Source organism: Protomyctophum bolini (assembly GCF_963924005.1).
Source record: "Protomyctophum bolini genome assembly, chromosome: 10".
In the NCBI taxonomy this organism is placed as follows: domain Eukaryota; kingdom Metazoa; phylum Chordata; class Actinopteri; order Myctophiformes; family Myctophidae; genus Protomyctophum; species Protomyctophum bolini.
This window is the reverse complement of record NC_137871.1, coordinates 28,495,805-28,519,975: the sequence shown is the minus strand read 5'-3', so window position 1 is coordinate 28,519,975 and position 24,171 is coordinate 28,495,805. Positions and strand designations below refer to the sequence as shown.

The window sequence follows — 24,171 nt, the reverse complement described above, 5'->3', positions numbered from 1 at the left end:
ACCACAGAGTGTAAAGAACATACAGGCAGCAAGCTCCATTTTCTTTCTAAAGACCATTTCTTTCTAAAGACCATTGTGAAACCACTTTTTCAGCGAATTGAAATCCGCCACCTTTGAACTTCCGGTCCCGAAATGCTACCGGAAACGACTGCTATTGACTGCAACAGCAGCGAGGTGCGAGGGCCGGTCTTCACTCGGAAGAATCAGTAGAAGCGCAGAAACATGTTATCATACATTTTTAAATGAATGGGAATATAACTTGCTAAACTCATATCATGATTTAAAAAGACTAAACTAGCGAGTCAGTGTAAGTAAGTTAGTGTAAAGCAGAGATGGTGACTCGAGTTAAAGACTCTTACTCGAGTCGCCACAAATGGGACTCTAGACTCGACCTCTCCCCCTAAAGACTCCAGACTCGACTTGGACTCGAGCTCAATGACTCTCAATGAGTCATTGAGTCAAATAATCCAATCCCATCCCTTTTTCTTTCCCCTCCAGCAGCGCAATTGCACAAATTCACCTCAGCTGTGCGGAGCTCAGCTGATTTCATACCCACAGTTGCGAGGCCAGCACAAACTGATGCAAGTGGAGCCTTTCATCATAACATTTAAATATTAAAACGGCGAAACTAAACAAATATGTTTGTCTCCGCATAAGCCTTCTAACTTCATTTAACTTTGCATTTGTTTAATGTTGATACGAGGATGGGATTGTCTGTGAGGGAACATTTTTGAAACATGGGGTTTCATGTGTGCTGCCGGCTGCTGGCCTCATTATTAAACACTAGGCTACGTAATTAATGTTTACTGTATTAACGTCGGGTTCCATATACTGTATGTTGCCCACCTTGCCAACATAATGTTACAGTACTACCTACAGGCTTATTTGGTTACAAAAATGTTTAGTTTAACAATGATGCATCATTGATTATGTTGTGTCAAAAAGAGCAGATCTGCAAGCTTTCAACACGCCATGAAACGGCGTGTCGACAGCTTGTATATGTCTGTTATTTTGGGGGGTAGCCGGCCCGACGCACGTTACGCATTGGAGCAAGCCATGGGTTTGAGAGGCTGATTGATGTAAACCGTAAACTTACAGTATTAGATATTTAATAGCCAATTTAAAGTTGTCACGACGATATGGCTGTAGCTCTGTTTTGGAACATTGTGGACATATAAGTCAGACTCCTGTCCTGGAAATGGAATCAAAAGAAGGTTGGAACTAACAAGCCAAGTGAGTACATTGCCTTTCCTCCTGAAACTGGCTGTGGTGACTAACAGCGGGGAATGTCGGTGCAGTGCCCAATTGTCATTGATTTGATTGATACTCAATATAGACGCAAAGCGCGACGGAGCCTAAATTAATCTATAGCCATGTAGCTATACTATTCTGATAAACATTCATTGTATATTTTTTCATTTCTGGTTGGGTGTGTAGATCATCAAAACAGTATTTCAGCCTTTAGAGCAGTCGTATAAATAAATAATTAAATTAATTAAAACCGGAGAATCTTTTTTTATTTATTTTTTACAGAGACAAGAGACTCAACTCATACTCGTGGCTAAAGACTCGAGACTCGACTCGGAATCGCCCCTTAAAGACTCTAGACTCGACTCAGACTCGAGCCCAAAGTATCTAGACTCGACTCGGACTCGAGCTCAAGCTCCGAGACTCGTGGGCATCTCTGGTGTAAAGTGTAGAGTCTGTCCAAAACCTCATCACTTTGACAATATATTGAATTGCAACCAGTAAAAGGTGAAATAGCGACACCTGCTGGGCCATTTCTTCAATTCCAGCGCCCGGGGTTTTCCCCTTGGAGCCAACACAGCCAGATTTTCAGGTGTGAAGTCGCTATTCATCCCAATCAGCCTGAAAATAAATAAATAAACCCTGAAAAAAGACATCATTGCCCAAGACCACTCGGCACATAAAGGGAAGGGCAGCCATCTCTCACCGTGATTGGATGTCAGCTCCCCTACTGGGTCTATATCCAACATCAAGGACATCAGCATTGTCAACACTATACATCCGCCATCAAATAACCCATGGGCCAATATCCCTTAATTGGCTCAATTCCAAAGAAGTGCCCGATACAATTTTATAGAGCCACAGGCTTGACCTACCTATGTCAAAATATAAGGTTGTTATTTTCTGTTTGTTGTCTCTTTCTTACCAGAATATTTTTAGTGCATAGATACCTGAAGAAAAACCAGTTACAACCATACGGCTGTGTTTGAAAAATTGATGCAGAATGTACATGAGAGGTGTGTGTGTGTGTGTGTGTGTGTGTGTGTGTGTGTGTGTGTGTGTGTGTGTGTGTGTGTGTGTGTGTGTGTGTGTGTGTGTGTGTGTGTGTGTGTGTGTGTGAGAGAGAGATGGGGAGTTTCTCCACCTCCGTTTGTCAGAAACTGTCACAATGACTGAAGTGACAAGCTGCCTAGGCGAGGCCACAGCCGGCCCAGAGCACATCCAAGTGTAACATGTGTGCTAAGAAATCAGTCATGTCAAGAAGACCACACAATGTCCACAGTTCACACTCGCATGCAGCTAGCATGGCAAGATTGGGTCAGAAGAGAGATATGTGGGTTTGAACAAGAGCGTTCTGTATGAAATGAGAAGGGTGAGATAGCGATATGCCAAATGCATGAAAGGAACATAATATATCATACAAGGAGAGCAAGGGGAGGATATATAGTGATTTCAACGGTGCAGTTCTCAGAGCATGACCGATTTGTTGTTAGTGTGTGCTGTTCATCATAGTGGCGCCTGGTGTGATAAATAATTCAGGTCCGATTGCATAAAAATGTGGTCAATACAAGGGGCCTTGTCGATAGGAGGTGAGGTAACGCATGGTCCTTCGCAGGCACTGATAGTGCAAGTGAAGTGTTAAAGGAAATGAACCGGGGAACCTAAGAGGGACTGGCTGTCTGCTGCCATGTCAGAATGTAGTCTCACTTTTCAAAATGTACACAGGACAGAAAACGACAACGAATCTGTTCTCTTTGCCTTCTTTTCTCCACTCCCTGTCTGCAGTCGAGAGGTCAAAGTATTGATCAGAGGAGACAGATCCATTTGAATGCCGTTGAGCCATTTCACACTTATTCTCCTCCTTGAAGATCAGGCTCCTTACAAATGGCATTAGAGGCAGACGTAGTGGTGAGCTGTGTGGGTTGAGAAACCCATTAGGTCAATTCCATAGCAACAATGTGGCTGCTCACCTCCATAATGTTACTGCACAGAGTGGCATTCAATAGGCATTTACTGCCACCAAGTGCTGGCCTTAAATACTACTGCCAAGCCTAGACAGCTGCAGCTTTGCAGCCTCTATCTGACCAGGGGCATCTAATGTGGATCAATGACCAACAACTGTGTTTATAGCAATGAGGCTGATGCGCCCGAAGCAAGACAGATAAAAAGATAAAATAAGATCCAGTGCCATCAGCGGTGTCATAAATACCCCTAATGACAGACTCTGACTTTATCCTTTTCCTTAAGTACACCGCAAAGTTTAGCCAGGCCACAACAGAGTGCAGGCAAAAGGAAAAGTGATAAAACTCGACATTTGCCATTTTAAACCAGCACCCTGTCTCTCCTTTGGGACCCTTAAAAAGAGAACAGCAAAGGCAGACGCAGCAAGTGATCTCGCCTTGATCATATCACCAATCATTAAAGCTGTCTGGGGAATGGGAGTGGGAAGCTGGCTGTTGATGAGGCGATTATGTGGCTTTAGTCTTGTGCGTCCAAGTATGACGGCAGTATGAGAGCACTGAGGCTGATAGGGAGAGACTATACCTTGTTAGTATCTGATGTGCTGAGTGGACTAGTTGGCCGAGTTGGAGGTGGGGGGCTCCCTTAGGGTCCGGTGGGCTTACTGCAAGAGTAGGGAGGGGATTATAAACAGGCCATCAATGTGGCTCTCTCCTGAGCCCCATAGCTGCAGCAACTTTGGTTTCCCCTCACGTTGAACCTAAGTCTCTGTGTGAACCCACTGCATCTCTTCTCAGTCACTGAGGAGAGATGTAAAAACAAAGCCTGTGACTGGCTCTAAAGTTGCCCTCGTCCACATTATGGTTTCCAGTGAACAAAGAGGGACTGATATGAATCAATGGCCACATTGGCCAGCATCCACAAGCTTAGCATGTAGCCACTGTCCATGGAAAAAGGTAAATCCAAGTACCGACTACTGAAGGCAGAGGCGGTTCAACATGTATATTGGGGGGGGGGGGGGGGGCAAATAAAGAAGTCAGGGGCGTCCGGAAGAGTGGGCAACCATAAACGACATGGGAATACAGGGGGAATTTCACAGCTGTGTGAGCAGTTAAAGCAGATGCAGTGGGGATGCGATGGCGGATGCATACAGAGAGGCAGGGCTGTAAAAATGTGCTATAAAGTTTATGGCGCCTAATGCGGCCCTGCAGGAGCCTCCTGCCGAGCCGAGCCGGCGGTGCCGCTGGGGTGTGTGTGTGTGTGTGCTGTGGGGGAGAAGATGTGCCACAGAGACAGAGCATTGACAGTGTTCACAAGTGCCTACTGTACCTACTACAACATCCAATATAATACACACACAGGTGTATTCTTTTCATCCTCTCTCTCTCTCTCTCTCTCTCTCTCTCTCATATACTGCATTGTACTGCCCTCACTGAGGTGTTGTAACGACCATTAGGCAGCCAGCTTAACTCCATACAAAAATAACACCCGTGTGAACTGTGGTGCAACTCCCCTCTACAGCTAACCTATCTCTTCAAAGCAAACATTTTTCTGCCTGCTCTCCCTCACAAACATGGAGACTCATTGTACGGATTACCCCTAGCTAGCCTCGGTCCCAGACTTACTTATCTGCGAAAACAATGTAAGGCAGAGAAGCTATCAGCCTACGTCAGTGACCACTCCACTGACTCTAGCCTTTCATGTTCCCTTTAAAGTATCGAGATCCGGCTGATTGTTTCTGCCATTGAAAAATGTAATTAAGAGAAGTACGACCAGGGAACGAGTGGGGACATTGTGTGCAATGCAGAAAACAGGAACGTACGTACTGTAATAAGCCCTAAACACACCAAAGGGTCGAGATGGTTTTAGCGTTGTCCCTGTATGTGTATGTTCACATGACGTGATGAAGATCAAATAGATCGAAACGTTGCCAGTATTTCAATAAAGAACGTCTTGCTTATACCTGTGGTGTGCGGGCTCCATCCAATCTACTGAAGTTTCTTTTAGAAAGATCTGTATTTAACCCATTAAAACCGGGTAAGCATCTGTGTCATTTTAGATTTTAGCTACGTGTGTGAGTCACGATTCTTACAAAGAATAGCAGATATTCAAGCTTGGCATGACATGGAAAAAGCACCACTGATATAGAGTCATAGGTTTTTCAGAAAGTGTCATGAAGGGCGAGCAAGCACACAGTACATCTTTGAACCTTGAACTGTGTGGTTGGCTGATGAGAGGTATTTGAACCTATTATTTTGTGTCATGATGAATAGATTATTTTATTATAAATTTTTTTATAGTGTAAAGGTGTTATTTATATTTATTAGCGATTGTGATCCAATCATATTTCTGCTCCTGTTCTGGTCACAGTACCGGTAAAATAAGAGTAATTCTTTTGACTTTGTAAATGTTTGTATTGCCAATGCGAACTATGAACTAGCAAAGGAAATGTCATACTCGACTTGACTCTCCCTCTTTGCAATTAACACCCTGAGCGCACAGGACGAAGTTCTCCTCCCTTTCAATTAGTAACACCCAGTGCCCAGGGTGGAGATTGATCAAAAGAACGGATATTATTGATATCAAAACCGATCGCATCGCTCCACAGGCTGAGAGCGTCTCTTTAAAGTCAGGTATTAAAAAGGTATACTGAGCAGAATTCTGCCACTCGTAAACAATACTTACAAAAGTCTATCATAAAACAACCCGACTCTGCATCAATCTTCATCCCCCATCCTCAGCTTCTTGACAACCGGGTCTTGTTGGCTGTCAAACAGCCACTGGAGTAACATGCTGCAAGCGGTGGGATTGGTTGCAGGCTTTGCAGACTCAAACTAAAGTTTGACGTCCAGAAACATCATACCAAACCTTCAAAACATAATAACTAGACTAGCACACCAACAATAAATTAGTAAGACACATGGTTTTAAAAGTGGGTGACGCAAGGGATACCATGGAGGTCAAATTGAAAAAGAGAGGCAATGAAAAAGAAAAAACTAATCATAAGATTATTGAGACAGTTTAACCAACCTGTCATCCCAATTTTGGGCATGTCGTTATTGCCAAATATTTTCAAAAACATAATTGACATTTTCTTTTCCTTCTTTTTTTAAAGCCATATTGCAATAGGGGGCCTGTACCCAGAGGCTATCACTATTTCCTAATACTATCTAGTCATATCAAATACTGGCACAGCAGTGTGTGGGGTCTGTGAGTGTGTGAGTGGGGGGGAACAGATGGAAACACAGAAAAGAGCTTTTCTGTCACTCCTAGTAAGAGCTGGGAGCAGACTCCCTCAGTCCCTCCCTCCCTCATGCTGCCACAGTTAGCCTGTGTTCTTCTCTGCAGGCTAAACCTCTACGTCTGTGCAAGGCCACAGCGGCACCAGTCAGGGCAACCTTGCATGACTGAGGACGAGAGCTGCTCAGGATGACAGTCTCGCAGAAGACGCCTAGGACATTGATGAATCTGGTGGAGCCCACTGTCCGCCACCCTGGGAGCTTACACATGTAATGAACACAAACACAAAAACCCTCCCGACTGAGGTTAAGCAGAAGTAGGTCAAAGTGACATGTGAGACGCAATATTGGATTAGAAACTTTGGTCATTTTGTGTAGATTTCAAAGAGGGCTTTTGAAGGGTGATCTTGAAAGGGTAGGGAGTTGCAATATGGCAAGACGCCGTTGAGGCAGAAACGGCTACTTGCAGCACAATGCGGCTTAATTCAATTGTGAAGCACTATTATTCAAATCCCTTCGCTGTCCCAAATCCAATATGAGTTCACTGGATTCGTACAGACAGAGAGGTCTAATTTTTCCGTTATGAAAGACTGGATGAAAAGTGAGAATGAATAAGACCCTACTTGACATTTCAGAATTAAACCCTGGCTATATACTTTGTTGACTGGGGTCCCGCAGTGGTTTATACTTGGCCCCCTCCTTTCTTCCCTCTACACCAACTCACTTCACTGAAAATGGATCTAAAAGCTGACGCATTGTGAGCTTGTACATCTGCTATTTTCTCCAAATATTCGCCAATTATGAAATACCGAGAAAAGTGGTTAAATTGTGTGTGCAAAATGGTGTTTAATTTTTTTTAAATTAACAATTACATTTAAAAAGAAAAATGTAATGTTTAATGTTGTACATGAAGATGAATGTTGGTGGTGTGGAAAACACACATTTTGTTAGGTTTCAGGGTTTGATTGAATACTTTGTCAGAAACGCAATCAGTAGTACAGGGTACAGTCAAACAGAAATGTAATCGGTACAGGGTACAGTCAAACACACACCGATCACCGTTTCTCATTCAGGGCCTGGTCATTTTTAGGTTGTTTGTCAGGTATGCAGGTACAGAGGGCATAGAGGGCAAAGCTGCATTTACCATTTTAATTGTCAGTCCCAATTTTAATTGCTTAACTCTGTTTTCTACCCTGAGCCACCCTAGGCTATCAAAATGGGTTGCAAAAAGATGGGTCATGGGCCCCAGGCCGAGGGTGGATTCAAAGGTTTCTCCCTCATCAATCCAATACACAGGGGAAAAAGGCAAAAGCATAAATTTTTCATGAGTATTGTCACGCCATTAAGCCACTCACAATTGAGCTCCTGAATCCTGTACTATACAAGAACATTTCTGCAGCACTGAAGTGCCCACGCGCACCATTATTCTCAAATGGAAAGTGTTCATGCTGCCAACATTCTTCCTAGATCTGACCACCCAGCCAAACAGCACAATCGGGTATAGGGTACATCTGGCCAAATCCTCACTAATACAGTCTAGCCAACATCAACTTGGGGACCAAGGTCTTGAACTCTACAGCGTTGTTAGCTAGGCTGTCGCACCAAAGTGCGCTACTTGCCTTTCTCAGCTTTGCCCTGGGTTTGCTCCCAAGACAGCCTGCATGGAACTTTCCAAAAGGCATCTGAATGAACAAAGATTGAACTATTTGTATGGAGGAAACCAGTCACTCAGCATCACCTCATTAATACCATCCCTACAGTCAATCACGGTGGTGGTGGTGGCAGCATCATGCTGTGTGGTGTTTTTCTGCAACAGGGACTGGGGAACATATATATACTATAATATATAATAAAAATAAAAATATAGAGCAATCCAAAAACATAATACAATCTCAGGCTGGGGAGAAGGATAACATTTCAGCAAGACAACAGCCAGAATCATACCGCCAAGAAAACACACGAGTGGCTTCAGGAAAACTCTATGAAAGTCCTGAAGGGACAGATTTAGGGCCTGGACCCCAAAAATGCATCTTTGGACCGGAAAGACCTGAAAATGGCTGGACACCGGCACTCCCCAATCCAACCTGGCTGAGCTTAAATAATTCTGCCAAAAACAATGAGATTAACTTCCAGAAGAAATGTATGTTAAGCTTGTAGAATCATTCCCAAGAAGACTTAGGGCAGTCAGGTGCTTTAACCGTGTCTTTTATGTTTAATATAATAATAAGTTTACAAATCACTCCAAAAAACGATTTTCACTTTGTCATTGTGGAGCATTGTGTAGATTGAGAGAAAAACTTGAAACTTGAAAACAAACTTGAAAGTGTCTGAAAACTCTATGTAGTGTATAAGCTAAACATGCTCTTTGTTATCTGTGCTCTGGATCACTTTTAATGTCGATTGAAATTATTCCACATTTCAACCCATCAAAGTAGAGAGTTATCACAGCATGACAGCAAGTTGCAGCGTGGCACGTTGTGAGCTTGTAGATCAACTATTTTCAATGCAGGACAAAGAATCAGGTCAGGCTTTACAATGTCCCCTCTACAGCACGTTTCCTTGATCTTAATTTCAGATGGAGTCTAATGGTGAACAACACTTGCAGAGGGCACAGGGCGGCACAGTCTATCGATTCATTTTTCATTGCCGTTCTTTTAAAGCTTAAGCACCAAGGACATGTGCCACATCAAATCTTGTTTGTTTGAAACAAAAAGTATTTTGAGGCGTGCTGGTTGGGAAGGTAATGAGGGGAATGAAGGAAAGCTTAATTTCCTTTCAGTCTACACACTTTTTAAGGTCCTTCACAAGCTCTTGGCATGCAGAGCGAGGACAGACCCAGAGTACTTCCATCTCTCCCTTTATACATTTACTCTCTTCCGCTCTGTGTCTCTATCTGTCTGACTTTGACTCTTCTAGCCCAATTAATCACATATATTCTTGCTCTCCTTGTCCCTCGAGCAGGAGTTGAAGCATCAGGTGACCGCATGTAGTGTACAAAGTCAACCAATTAAAGAAGTGTCGCACACACAAAATGTGAAAGTCACTCATTTGCTTGGGAATACAGCCATTTTCTCGCAGAGCCAACTAAAAAACAAAGACACGGGAGAGGTGGGAGAAGCGCATCTTTGGCTCAATGACGATAGCTCTGAATTGTGCCTCTTACCTTGGGCATTAGACTAGAATGTGGAGGGGCATTTGCAAGGTTACCTTGCTTGGTGTTGAACTACGGTGATACACATGCAAACAAAAACAACCATTCATCTAAAAAAGGTCATGTAACATGCAACTTGCATCGAGTGCAAGTTAATGAAAATGAAATCCTCCTATGCAATACAGTGACACCATTTCCTGCTTCGACACTGACCTTCATGCCTTCCTTCGCTTTTCATGCCTGTCACGGCTTACTGCACGCCGGCTGAAACGCTGTTCTATCATCAATGCGCTTTCACTACAGGTACGCCAACAGGAGCACACCTCACACAAAACACACAGCAAACTCACAACTCACGATAACACATAGTTTTTGCGATCAACAGGTCTATTGTTTCATGGAAAACGCAAAGCAGGCTGAACACACAGGTTCAGATGCATGCCAATGTCATCCTGTACAGTACCATACTGTTCAGGATGATGCATGGAGAAGCAGCATTAGTGCTTGTTCTGGCCCTGTGCGAAACACACACACACACACTGCCATCACCACCACCATGCATCTCAGAGCTGACCGGCAGCATGTTACTGTGGAAACAGGCGGTCATATAGTGTAGATACTGATCACCTCCCTGTGGTCTGGAGATCAACACTGGCGGTGGAAAGTAACTAAGTACATTTACCCTGAGTGTTGCCTTTTACTGGAAACAGAGTATTTTTGTCTCCACCAGGCCGAAGGCATGGGGAGAGATTATGTTTTGCACTCGATGCCAAATTTTGCACACACTCCCTGGATGCCAACGATGAACCTTTGACCCAAATTTTCCAGAACGGCCTGTTATAGGGTACGGCCGACTTTTGTAAAATATTTTTTTTTATATTACTTCTCCAGATTTTGTCCAAAAATCTCACCAATCGTTACATTATCTCTATAGTCATGTGTTCAAGACGGATATGTCCAATATTTCATATTTCATATTGAAAGCAATTCATATATAATTGCTTTCAAAGTTTGCAGGATTGGCCCGTTTTTAACTAAAAGCCTCAAATCACGAACGCAGCGTGCAATTTACGTGAAATATTGCACACTTTCCTACTAGGCTGAGGAATATATCCCACCCTTTTCACATTGTCCTGTTATAGCAACACCAACAGGTGGATTTTTGCAAAACACATTTTTGGAACAAAATGCCTCAAATTATCCAATTGTCATCCAAGGTGTAAGAAGAAATGGCACCCTTTTGACATTGGCCTATTATAGCGCCACCAGGAGGCCACAACCTGACCTGTGCCCCGAGGGGCACTTCATCTAGATTATAATGTGATATTGCTACTTAACCCATTAAAACCGGAAAGGAATCTGTCATTTCACATTTTAGCGTTGGATATTCAAAAATTGCAGATATACAAGCTAATCTATACTACGCTATGAGATGTGAGATGAATCTTTGCTTCTGGAACTAAATATTTTTGAGGCGGGGTTCCGTGACCAAATACATATACAGTAATTTTGGAGGTCTTTGACATGAAAATGTTTGAGAACAACCACTCATACATACTGTAGCAACACAGTTTTTTTCTGAAAACTGTTTTGTAGAATCAGCCTCATGCCGAAAAATAGTTCTCTCACCACCAACACAGGGTCTCTCTCTCTCTCTCTCTCTGTGTGTCTGTAAGCCACAGCAGGTCAACTGAACTGCAGAGTGGGTCAATGGTGGTGGTTGGAGAGGGAAGACTGCAGCTCTCGCAATAACTCTGCAGGAGCTGTCGATGCAACGCTGTTGGAACGTGGCGCTTGAGCAGTGACGTAAATCCGGCCCAGGTTTTTACAAAGACTAAAAGTGATATAGCCATCATGCTGGTCAGTGGGCTGTTGGGAATGCTGTGCCCCCTAGCAGAACTGTCTAGACTCGTCTGGGCGGCTCTCGTCTACCTGTGGGTGTCCTGACCGTGTCCCGGCAGTCAGATATGTTCGATCAAGGAGGAGGTGAGGAGAGGGGGGGGGCATGTGAGATTTAGCGGTGTTACACACAAGCATGCTGGCCAGACTGGATTAGAGAAAATTCGCACACAGCGCTCTCCTCGCCGCATCGTTCTCCACCTGGGGAGGGGTAAGTGCCAGAGAAATGTCATGGACGAGACGGAGGAGTGAATGTTTCAAGCTCCCTACAGACAGTCCTAACCAACACCCAGCATCCAGCACCGTGCAGAGAGAGCTCCCTCCCTTCGAGGCATGCTGACAGCGTGAAAATGAGAATCTGCCAGCCAAGCAGGGAGCCGACTGTACTATATGTAACCCACGACCGTCTAACCAGCCTAAACGCTCTCCCCCCGGTTCTTTAGTTTCCTGAGTTAAAGACTGACAGGTTGCCGCTTTCACTACGTTCGTCAGCTCTGCAAGCTACAGTTCCAAGATTGACAGAGGTCACAGAGGTCAGGGTGAATAGTCGGAACCCTCTTGAGTTTGAAGAAAGTTCTTGATAACGGGACGGTCTTTGACACCCCATTGACATGGTTTGCTGAACTTCTGAAAGTAGGCCTTCACATTGTGGATGAGTGGCCACAGGCCGGGGTAATTCTTGTCATATTCCATTTACTGAGCACAATGAGGCCACGGCCGCCGAGCGAGACCTAGTCTGTGTCCAGCAGCCAGCTCCATACAAGTCTAGCCAACAAACACTCTTCCTGCTGAAATAACCAAGCACAAAAGACCAGTCTGACAAAGAGGCAGAAGAAGCAATCGATACAAAACGTCTCTCTCTAAAACGCCTCAAAGCATGAGGTTTGTCTGGGTGCCTGGGCAGAGCAGAGGCCAGGTCACAGTGGGCTGCATTACCTTGTCCTCGTTCACTTTAAGCCCTAAAGTCTCTCCCCGTAATCCTTAAGAACCTCTCGAGAAGCAATGAAACGCCATTAAATGTGACAATTCGATGCTCGCAAAAGCAATAACGGAGCGCTTTTTCCTAAAATCCCCTCAGAAATCAGGTCTGGCTTTTTTTTACAAAGGCAATAGTGGTGCCACTTTGTGAGAACCTGATGGAGCAAATCTGCAATTGCTGCATTACAGCACAGAGAAATGAAGAAATATTGGCAGTGTGTTGTCCGTGTATATTTAGAAAGATTATTGGGGCTGTTTGCAAAGCTAGTGGGAGGGAAAGAGAAATGACAGCAACAACAAAAACAAGAGTGTGCATTTGTGATACAGAGGTGACATGCCTTCATATTGTGGAACAGAGACAGGGCTGTTTGGCAACTAATTCAAATATATAGCAGAGAATACCGCCACTAAATTAAAGCAGCCCAATATTTCTATATGGAGGAGGAAAAATGAACTTAATATCTTTTCCACTGCTCAATAAGCTTTTTTGTGTGTGTGTGTGTGTGTGTGTGTGTGTGTGTGTGTGTGTGTGTGTGTGTGTGTGTGTGTGTGCCAAAAAGCCATATTAAGTATATTCTCAGTGTAAGTGCCGTCTCAGAGACAAAATGAACACGCTGAATGCCATTTAGATGCAAAATGTTCCAATAAACAGATTAGATTGCAGATTATGGTTATTTGTGAAAAAACTATCACTCATCGTTGGTATAATAATATTCAAATGCTAATAGGTGTTAGACTGCAATCGATCTTAAAAGAATAAAAACAACAAAAGAAGCTTCCCAGTTCATTTTCAGGCTGTATCATTTTAAAATCTCTCATTTGAGAGCTTGCGAAAGCATTTACATGCAAGGAATTGTGTTGGCAATTTATAGCCTTTCCAAATTACAGCCCATTAGAAGGATCAAGGCCAAAGAAAAAGAAAAAAAGTCCAAGCCATAAAATGATCTCACTTTGCATTCTGGAACTATGTCGAGTACATATTTTCAAAGTAAAGAGAGAGAGAGAGAGAGAGAGAGAGAGAGAGAGAGAGAGAGAGAGAGAGACTGTGTGCATGTGTGTGTTGTGGGGGTGCATACATTAGTGTTCAGGGATAGAGAATGAGGACAGATTGCACACAGCCTGATTTATACCTAGTTGCGCACACACACCAAAAATAGCAGATCTACAAGCTCACATTCACAAGGCTTGGCAGCACAACACGTTGTGTGTGAGCGTGCAGATCGCAGCTAAGTATAACTCAGGCTTAAGAGGAACAAGAAACAATATAAATAATGGGCTACTTACCGCAACTTTGCTCCCAGATATCTGCATGCAGCGGTCAGCGGAGAGGCGAGGTTAATGTGCAAAAAGACACAAACGGCACAATCATTAGTAGGCCAGAGAACTCATAAACATATATAGAGGCATTAGCTAATAACAATTTAAAATGGACAACACAGCTAACTTACAACACACACAGTAGCCAACAGCTGAGGGCACAGTGTAAGAGAGTGTCTGAGTTCCGTATAGCCGCACGGGTCAGATCATTCATTTATTGTCGGAGACACCCTTATTTATCTTAATAATGAAATGGTCACAGTTGTCACGTTTATTTTGAACTGTGCCAATTCTGTCGAGAATAATAATGACTAGTTTGCATAACAGTAAAATCTATAGATGCACTGTGAAAATGATTGTGGAATAGGTGTGCCGTTTCCCATAAAAGGGTGTTCATTAAATGATTAACTGGCTAAAATCCTATTGTCCTTGGAATTGATAGATTGATACAAATCATCCCCAGGAAGGAAACTGTGTACAATGTGGACAAAAGTAGTTGCAAAAGGTCTCCCTAGGCCAAAATCAATGAGCTGCCATCAGCGCTGGACTTCAGGTGTCACATTTTCCTGGTGGAGCTACCATGAGCCCATGCAGTCAGCATGATTCCTGCAGTTTAACCTTGTTATCTGTCAATAGAGGGGGAGAGGGAGTTTACCCCCCACCCCCCCATGCTCCACCCCCCCCCCCCCCCCCACACACACACACACACACACACACACATACACAAACAATTTATTTTATTTTATTACAGCAACTATGGTGCTTGTTTCACAGTGGGAGGGTGACTGTCGGCCAAGTAAATGAATTCTAATCTGTAACCCAGCTCCTCACTCTGTCATGTTTCAAAGGCAGTGCATGTTGATCATCGAATGCAGCAGTCACTAAACCCTTCTCTCTCTTACACATACACACTTTTTGCCAACCCCTCTCCCTCCCTCCCTCCAATACACCCACACTGCCTCTCAAATGTTCCTACTCTGTGGGCATTTGATGCTCGGCTTCATCCCCCTCTGTCACTCTCCCAAAAGTTTATGACAGCCATAAAGTCAATTTTAATCGTAAATGTGTTGCCACTTGATCACGCGCAGGCTACTTTTTGAAACATAACTCCTCGTTCGCCCTGACCACCGATGAATCTGGCATGTCATTGTCTAACTTTGGGGAGATATTTCACACCATCTGCATAATCACAGCAGGCACCTTGAGATGAGTCACGCTGACACGGAATGACAACTATGGTGACATTCCTTCAAAAGTTGTTACGAGGTGGAATTACATTCGTCTTTGAATTATGTCTGGGGAAATATATCGATATGGTGATATGAGACTAGATATCACCTGTGATTTTGGATATGGTAATATGGTATGGTAATTAGGGATGTCCCAATCACGATTTTTTGCTCCCGATCCGATTCTGATCAGTTGATTTTGAGCATCTGCCGATACCAATATTTCCTGATCCGATATTTACATTTTATAAAATAAGTTCACAATAGAACGATATCCCAAATCACAGACAATTTACAGTCTAATATCATGATATGGATATAATATTGATACTAGGGACGTCCCGGTCACGTTTTTGGCTCCCGATCCGATTCCTATCATTTGAAAATGACGTGATCGGCCCCCTATTTCCGATCCAATCAAACCAAATGGTAATGCCTTGGTGTTGTCTTTGTTTTTGTTTTTAAATAGAGAAAACAACCGATGTGCAACATGATGCGTTTTACATGATATTGCGGTCATAATATCAATAGACGCATGTTGATGTTAGAATTGTTTTCCCATATCGCCCAGCCCAAGTGGGATTATATTATTTGAATGTCTTTTTGGTACGGCTTTACCTAAAGAACAGACACTGTCTTGAGACTGAGCGCAGAACAGCCAGGGAGGAGCTTGAGGGGGAGTAGGAAGCTCACATCACAGCTTTCCATTTGGCACACAATTAACACCTTACCTACCAGTGTAATCAGAGTGCTGAGGTTGCTATGTTATGGCCTGGTGTGACATTGTGGCAGTCGGGCAGAAACCTTCTGCTATCTCCATATTTCTTGCTCATTGTGATCAATGTGATGCGACAAATGTGGCCTCTTTTTTAAACACTTTCTCCTGTAATGACATGCCCAAAACAGGTACGCCAGGTTGCAAGTGGTTAAGTCTGTGGGTTTTACAATTATTCAACCAATTGAATGAAAAGTATTAGAGCTTGTGACTAAATAATAACAATGGTTATTCTTTCCGTTTCTGCCCGACAGCAATGATACGCTAATCAGCCTCACTAGCACTACATAAAATAACTCAGGAGAATCTTTTTTTAAATACTGAGGACATGCCAACTCATTTTGAGCAGGGGTATTATTTACAACTTGTCCTTCACAAGTTGTAAATACATCCATGTCTCACTTATAACTACAAGGCATTGCAACAAGGGCCTGACTTATCTTATGAACTGCAAGGTTTCAATGAGAGAACAGGTGCCGTATTTTGGTCATATCCAATGTCTTGCAACGGCTGAACAAAAGAGCACTCCCCCTTACCAAGACCCTGCCGTCAAACATTTCCTGAACCTCTGAGACAGACACTGCGGCACACACATTTGAATTGGAATAGAAAAATCACTCATGACGAGAGAATAAGCAAAGTCACTTAGAGAGGAGTAAATTATTGCATTAGCGAGAAAGGCATGCAGCTTTGGCAGATCTGATGACACTGGCAAAAAGACTGAAAGACAGAATGGATATGTGATGAGAGGGAAAGAGAAAGAGTTCACGCAAAAAGTCAAGGTCAAGGACGTGCACACTTCTTGCAGAAGAACTGGATTCCATTCAAATACACCTTATATTCAAATTAACAGGGTCAATGCACACTTGTCTCTTGAAAAAGACATTCCATTTAGTGTCAGAGGTTGATGTGCTCGGCTGCCACTGAGCATGATGGGAGTGTTCTCTATCTTGTCTGGTGACAACAAGATAGACTATTAGAGGTGTGTGTGTGTGTGGGGGGGGGGGGCTTTTCTTTAAGACTTCTGACAACTACTAATCAACTATTATCTAAAACCTAACAGCTTTAAAGAAATAGTCTTTAAAGTAAACATGCTAATGCTCTAGTCTAGATGAGCACATATAGAAGGGAGGGAAATATAAGGAATAGCCTTGAAAGCAAACACGTTATTTCATGGATTTATGATATTCCTTCAGCAGGGAGTGGGGAGGAAGTGAGCAGGTCTGTAGAGGCAGAGAGGAAGTGAAGGACACAGGACGCTGAGGGAATATTCTTTGGCCCACCAATATTTACACATTTAAACTTTGGTCCCTGATGAAATCTCAGCAGGTCCACACGGTCTGCATTAGCTGTAGCTTAAGGGGGATAGATGGACTTCCAAGTCTAAATAGATGGATTTGGAGTATCGATGTGTTGGCGTTAAGGACCTGATGGTATTCGCTAATTCGCTCGCTGACCTTGGTGCACACTTTTGCTTTTCATGACTGCAGTAGAAAAAGTAAAAAAATAAATAAAAAAAACCTTGAAAACCATCCCTATCAGAACCACTATGAGTAACATTCTCAAGTCAAATGTTTGATTTTGACACAATGATCCAGTCTTGAACAAGTAGGAAACCGTGGATTTAGAGTGTGTGAATGAATGAAAAGGTTAAATGAACTGTAGCAAAATTCCCGTTTTCCTGCAAAGATGGAAAACTCCTGCCCCACAACAGATCTTACCATGCAGCAATCATCTCTGGCAAATAAACAGAACTCAGATATTTAGACAGACATTCAAAGGCAGAAGAAAAAAATATATAATAAAAAGGCAAGCCAGAATGAACCCTGCATCTAGAAAATGCATCACTGCCATACACTCTTGAGCATATAATTGAATTAATTTGTTTAAATTAGAAATTCTGTCAGTTAGTACACATTAAATGTCTCATCATTGACCACCAGATCATACCAGCAGCAGTCTAAGCCTTACCCTCTAATAGGAAATAATATCAAAGTTATTTTTGAATCTTTAACACGCTTGGTCTGTATCAAGAAATGAGCTTGTGCCACAACACAAGTCTGTTAGTAAAAAGTTGCAGCGATAATTAAACCAAGCAGGACTAATTGGGGGATTTTAAGTTTAAACGAAAGCAGTACTTTTCTGAGCCTTTAAACCCACTGCACTGGCTTGAGCCTTGCAAATACTTTATACTGTAAAGTACAAGTACGCGGTGAGGGTTCTGGGTTAAACATGGTCTACACCTTGAAATACATGAATTGATTCTTGTTAGCTTACAGGCTGTCCATCTCTTACCTATCTATTGTATGCGTCTCCCTGTGCACTGGGAGAACTAGCGGGAGTTTACTAAGGATTGACGGTTAAAGTGGTTTAAAAAAAACATATTAATAGAAAATATAATGTGTAACGAAAAGAAAGATGTTTAATAATCAGCGACAGCGACACAATTTTATTCAATACGTAGTGGGAGTCTCTTCTTTCATCTCTCGCTCAGCTAAAGGGGTCCTTGGCCTGAAAAGCGTTGAAGACCCCCGGCTTAAATAGTTAAGTTCTTCTCTCCTATCATAGCAGCTCTTTTGTGTATGTATGCGTGCACCCACCCACAGTGCATGCCGACGCGCGGACCTTCAATCATCATGCGAGGAGAATGTGTATAGCAGGGGCGCTGCCGCTGACAGACAGGCCTATCTCTTTTTGTCCTTCTGTCCTTTCCTCTGCAGATGACATTATTCATTTGAATAATATATCAGTGCTCACAAAGCATAATAAGGCCTGTGAAGAATTCAATCATCTCTGATCATCATCATTATCAATAATTCCAGTTAATTACCATAACAATGAGAAAGGTAATAAATGATGATGTCAAATGACCGAGCGGTGGGGGGAGGGATTCGACTGAGAGAGCGGCAGCGATGGGTGTCACTTTTCTTCTCCTGTGTTGATGTGATTCCTACCTCGCTGTGTGTAGCCCTCCCTTCATAAAGAGGATAGGGGAATTCACCCTAAAGCCCATGGCTTACCCTCAAAACGCACTGGGCTTTACTGCCGTTATTGGTTCAGAGTGATGAAAGTGTCATCATGTTCCAGATTACTGTGCAGCGAGTGACAGGCTTCCAGATTCTAATGAAAAACCTCGATTCCCAGCCCAAATATAAAAAAGTCACTTCAGAGTAAACAGTCCAAATCATCCAAAGCATTTGAATTAAACACCCCAGAAAAGGAAGGGAAAAAAAGGAGACGAAGGGAGGAAAATCACAGAGGTGACTGGCAATCAAAGACCTGGGGCTCAAGCACAATGAGCGAGAACGAGAGAGAGAGAGAGAAAGAAAGAGAGAGAGAGAGAGAGAGAGAGAGAGAGAGAGAGAGAGCAGAGGCTCAGGTTATAAAGCTCATTATTTTGTAGAGTGTTGTTGGAAAATGTCAGGATATTTCATCCCACCCACTAACAACTATACTACACTGCAAAGAAGTGTAAAACATGGAACGCGCGCACACACACACACACACACACACACACACACACACACACACACACACACACACACGATCAAAGGGTTGATCTAAAGAAAGGGCCCTTTGGCCTTCCTCACTTACAGATTTGGCAGTGGCTGAGATGTACTGGACCACCATCTCTCGCTTGGTGCTCAGGTCCTTCCCACGCAGAGGAGCTTTGCGATCCTCGTTCAGGTTCATGTCCTCCTGGGGAGACGAGAGTGAACACAGCACAGAGATGTTTGTTGGAGGATCGAAGTGCAGAATCGCATTAAACACTGTATCTGTACACATTTTTCGCTTCATATCCACTTTGATTATGTGAATGCCCAACAAAGAAGTTTTAATTTAACTCTTGAGGGTCCATTTGTTTCCATTAGGACAGTTACAATTACAAATGGATAGATTAACTGAGGATTTTACTGTATGGACAAGAGAGAGAGAGACAGAGATACAGACAGAGATACAGACAGAGACACACAGAGCGCGCACGCGTGAGAGAGAGAGAGAAAGAGCTAAAGCAAGCCATTATACATCCATAAATACAACAAATGGATTACAAAGGCGATAGCCAAGGCTGCTGACCCAGTAGTCAGATGCAACTCCACAAAATGTACATGCAACACGCCATGGCCAGGCGTGTTGAGATGAGATGAGATGAGATGAGAGAGATGATTACATTACATGTTGTCATGGCTCATGTTAGCCATGACAACATGTACTGTACATGCAACACGCCATGCGACATGTACACAAAGCAACCATTTGACATAGACCAGTGGTCCCCAAACCTTATTGGCCGTGCACCCCCCGTTACCTCCTGACCTAGATGACGCACCGCCCAGTGCTAAGTCTCGTTGTATTTGGCCGAAAATGATTAATTTTTTAATATGATTATGGCAAATAATCACAGAACGTCACTGCACTGAGACATGCAGCTGCTGTATACTCTCACAGCTGCTCTATACATATCCTTACGGTTTACCGGATTTTAACACTAACGCTAAATAACAGCATAAAACCGCCATTACCCTTTTCATGTCACTCACAACCCTAGACGGCGTTCGCGCACCACAAGGGGTGCACGCACCACAGTTTGGGAACCCCTGGATAGACGATGGCAGCAGAGGCTATAGGCCCTACTGTGTAGATGAGATGAGATGAGATTGAAGCCTTGTGATCACATGAACCAGATACTGCCGGCATGATCTGTGTCTTATTAGGAGTATTACCTTCATGCCATAGACTAGTACTGTACTTTCATTCTATATCACAAAAGAGGCCTTTCATGTGAGGTTGATGAGGGGAGTGATTGAAGGCCGGACAGACCACTAAAAGCGAGGGAATGACATGATGATTACGTGGAGGGGAGGGTGTTTATCAGGAGCACTCTCACACAAAGAGAATGAAAAGAAGGAAGGGGGGGGGGGGAAATACACCCTGCCCTGTTTTGTTTTTTTACAGTGAGGTTTGCCGTGATGCTTGCAGAGTCATGCTGCCCTCTGCTGGACGGCCACGAGGATAATGTGTTATTTTGTTCACTGATGTGTTTTGGCAGCAGAGTCCGCGCCGCGTGATTCACTGCGAAGGTGGCCAGCATGAAGCCTGGTAAATCGAACTGATAAATGAACCTTATGCCACACTAGATGGTATAATGGTCTGGACTTTGTGCTTCCACTAATCTGGTTTAAACACGGCTGGCTTCATTTATCTGTGTGTGGAGTGCCGGCAAAAGTTCCATCCAGGGGCTCCTCCATATACATTTCCTCCAGTATACAGTACATACCCTCAGAGCTAGAACGAAATTAACATCCTTTTTGGGGCACAGGGTGAGAGGGGGGGGGGGGGGGGGGAATGCACCTGAAACTTTTACAATTGGCCGTTTTTTAGGGGTAAAAAACTGCAGGCTTTTTAATTAATCTCTGAACCCAGCTAATTTGTCTGCTTAATTGACATTCAATAAAAGGAGGTGAAACGTGTCAGGGAGAAGAAAGACTATGTTGTAGAGCGGGGGTGTTGGGGTGCAGACAATCATCAGGGGCCAACTGGAGGAATGAGCCCTCCATGTCCTGACTCCAAAATGATTTATAGTCTATTATTAATTATAACCTCATATGCTGCATGAAGGACTCCCAAGATATCTCCGAATAGGCTGCTTGGGTAATTGAAACGACTACACCAGAGCCCGTATCAGAGAGAATGGAATTATCAGGAAATATGTTACATGCTCATGTTGTCTCATTCGTGTCTGCCAACCTCTGCTTAGCAGATGCTCATGCTAATCGGCCTCGGGATTTGTCTCGCCTTCACTCGAATCAGCATTCATGTTAAGTTGCCTGCCACTGTGGGAGACGACCCCACAGAGCAGAGCCAGGAGGAACAATGCGTAAGATGGTCAGTGTATGACTGTATGTGCGCCAGAGAAAGCCGCCTAACGCTGGCCCCGGCCAGTCTGCGGCCGCTGGGCATTCGCAGGCTTCCGTGCACCGACGGGGATAATTAATGGCTACCATCATAACTGTCTGCAGCTGAAATAATAGATATGGACACAAGCCAAGCGACGAGGAAAAACTGTATTTGGGAGGAGTAAAAATAATTTAAAAAACAGTTTGTTTTTGCCTCAACTGTGACAAATCGATTATTATGTCCACTGCTCACCAAGTTTGATTCATGGGAGAGTGTGAGGCAACACATGCAGTAGCAGTTCTCCTGTTCGCTGCTTTTAATGTCCTGGTGTGTAGAGTGGAACTGCTGAAGGATCACAGAGGAGCTTATTATTGCGACTGTTCACCCTGGCAATGGGGCATAAAATCTCAAACTATGCCCATCTGCACTGCAACACTATATACTGTACTCCCAACAGTGAATATAAAACTAAAATGGCAGCGCTGTCGGCTCACAGCTAGAAGGCCTGGGTTCGATTCGTGGACACAATGGGCGCAGGTGGCGTGTTCTCCCCACCGCGTCATCAGTGAAAGGGCCTTTCTGTGTGGAGTTACATGTTCTCCCTGTGTACCCTCACAAAAAAACAAAGTAATCCTGGTCTCTATACTGCTTCCTCCTGCAAAGGAACTGGTTGGAATAACGTGTTCCTTCCACGCGCTACGGCCTACCGGGGAAACTCCCCCCCCCCCCCCCCCATGCTCACTCCTCATCCATTGAAGAAAGCATGAGCTCAGTTTGGGGCTCTCCCCAGGTTGGCAGAGGGAGAGTAGCGCCCAGGATTACAGTTTAGGCTATTGGCACCAGGTGAAAAATAGGTTACACAAATTAAAAAATATATTTATACTGTAAATGAAAGACAATTCACAGGGACATCCGCAAACTGCAAATTAAATGACTCATCAAGACCAGCATTTTCATGGAACTTGAATGTTAACCCATTAAAACGGTTAAAGGTTCTGTGTCATTTTAGATTTTACCGTTAGCAATTCAAAAATAGCAGACATACAAGCTCACAGCGTGTCACTTTGTTGTGATGCAAGCTTGTACAATACATCTACCATTTTTGCACATTATGAAAAATCTTGAAAGTGACAAACTACTGATTTATAAGGCATTTGTAGAATCTGCCACAGGAATCGGGACACATCCATGACTGAGCTTGTGCATTGGTAAAAGAAAAATCCCACCCGTGTGAAGTGAGGGGCGCTCTTATCATCGTACATCATAATAATGTCTATTTGATCAGACACATATGACGTAATTTTCAGTCAATGGGAATTTAATGTTTGTGTAAGATGAAAGATGAAATGGCTGAATACAAAGAAAGTGTGTCTTATTGTGTCATCATTATGACAAGAGAGAGAACGGACGAGAGGACTGTCTGACCGTTTCCCGCCGGTCACCTTGCTTCATGTTTTACCCCCTACCCCCCAGTCTGAATGTTAATGAAAGAGATTGTGGTGTCACGCGTGTCCGACGAGGGCCGGTGGAGGGGGTACCGCCGCAGGCAAAACCATGATGTAAAACTGGTGCGTACAGCCCGTATTTCTTCCTGTCTCGCTGTCATCACAGTTACACCCCCCCCCCCCCCATGCACGCATTAACCCATTTTGGGCGGGAACCCCTTTGTGTTTTAAACATGAAAAATAGCTATCTATTTTTGAAAAATCGTGAAAATAAAAATTGGAAGATTTAGAAGATTTTTTATTCATTTTGAGGTCAGGCCTAAATGGGTTAAGAGTCCATGGACACACAGTCTCCGAGATGAGACGACCTGGAGATTTCATCAGTTAATTTACTGTCATGCATTTTGATGCAGGGGGTGGCACACATCTTGGAGAGTCCAAGGAGGGAACATGCATGTGCACGGCCACAGTACACCCCACACACACACACACACACACACACACACACACAGGTTGGACACATAATCCAAGAAGTGCTGAAAGAAGTGCACAACATCCCTAATCTGTGCGTCGTGATGCATTGTGTATCTGCTATACAGACTTCACTTGAGTGTAGAGCAGTGTACTACGGAGTATAAATTGGCTTTAAATCTTCCCAGACATGCTTCCACCTGTACGAATCCCATTCAACACTTGTACTGTACAGCTACATGGGCCAATCAGCCTTCATCGTCCTTTTAAAACACTACACACAATTCACAAACCGTGCCTCATTCGACTGCAGTAGTAATGAAAGGAAGTTCTCTGAACGCCCCCTAGGGGGCTGTATCGCCACTGTTGAGAAATACTAGTGTGGCGGGGGAGAGGGGGCCAAGTGCAGTGTAGACCCCCGGGGGCACAAGTAAAATAGAAGGTAGTATGACTATGTGCTGGGAGAGCAACTCCATATAAGTGAATGGGCGAGGATCTCCGTTTAGCATTAGTTATTAATATATAACCGTGTTTTAAGTGGTTGATATTTTTCAACTCGGCT

General features: G+C 43.7%; 1 protein-coding gene across 5 annotated transcripts in view; it reads right to left on the bottom strand.

The window, feature by feature from the left end:
- The window catches only part of diaph2 (diaphanous-related formin 2), a 539,224-nt gene that overhangs the window by 484,291 nt on the left and 30,762 nt on the right, over positions 1 to 24,171 (bottom strand). For all 5 annotated transcript variants that reach the window (XM_080774225.1, XM_080774228.1, XM_080774227.1 and 2 more), the window contains 2 exons: positions 19,390 to 19,494; positions 13,759 to 13,779 (listed from right to left, as the gene is read on the bottom strand). In XM_080774225.1, coding sequence (XP_080630351.1) covers positions 13,759 to 13,779; positions 19,390 to 19,494 — 126 coding nt within the window. The remainder of the gene's footprint in view (positions 1 to 13,758; positions 13,780 to 19,389; positions 19,495 to 24,171) is intronic.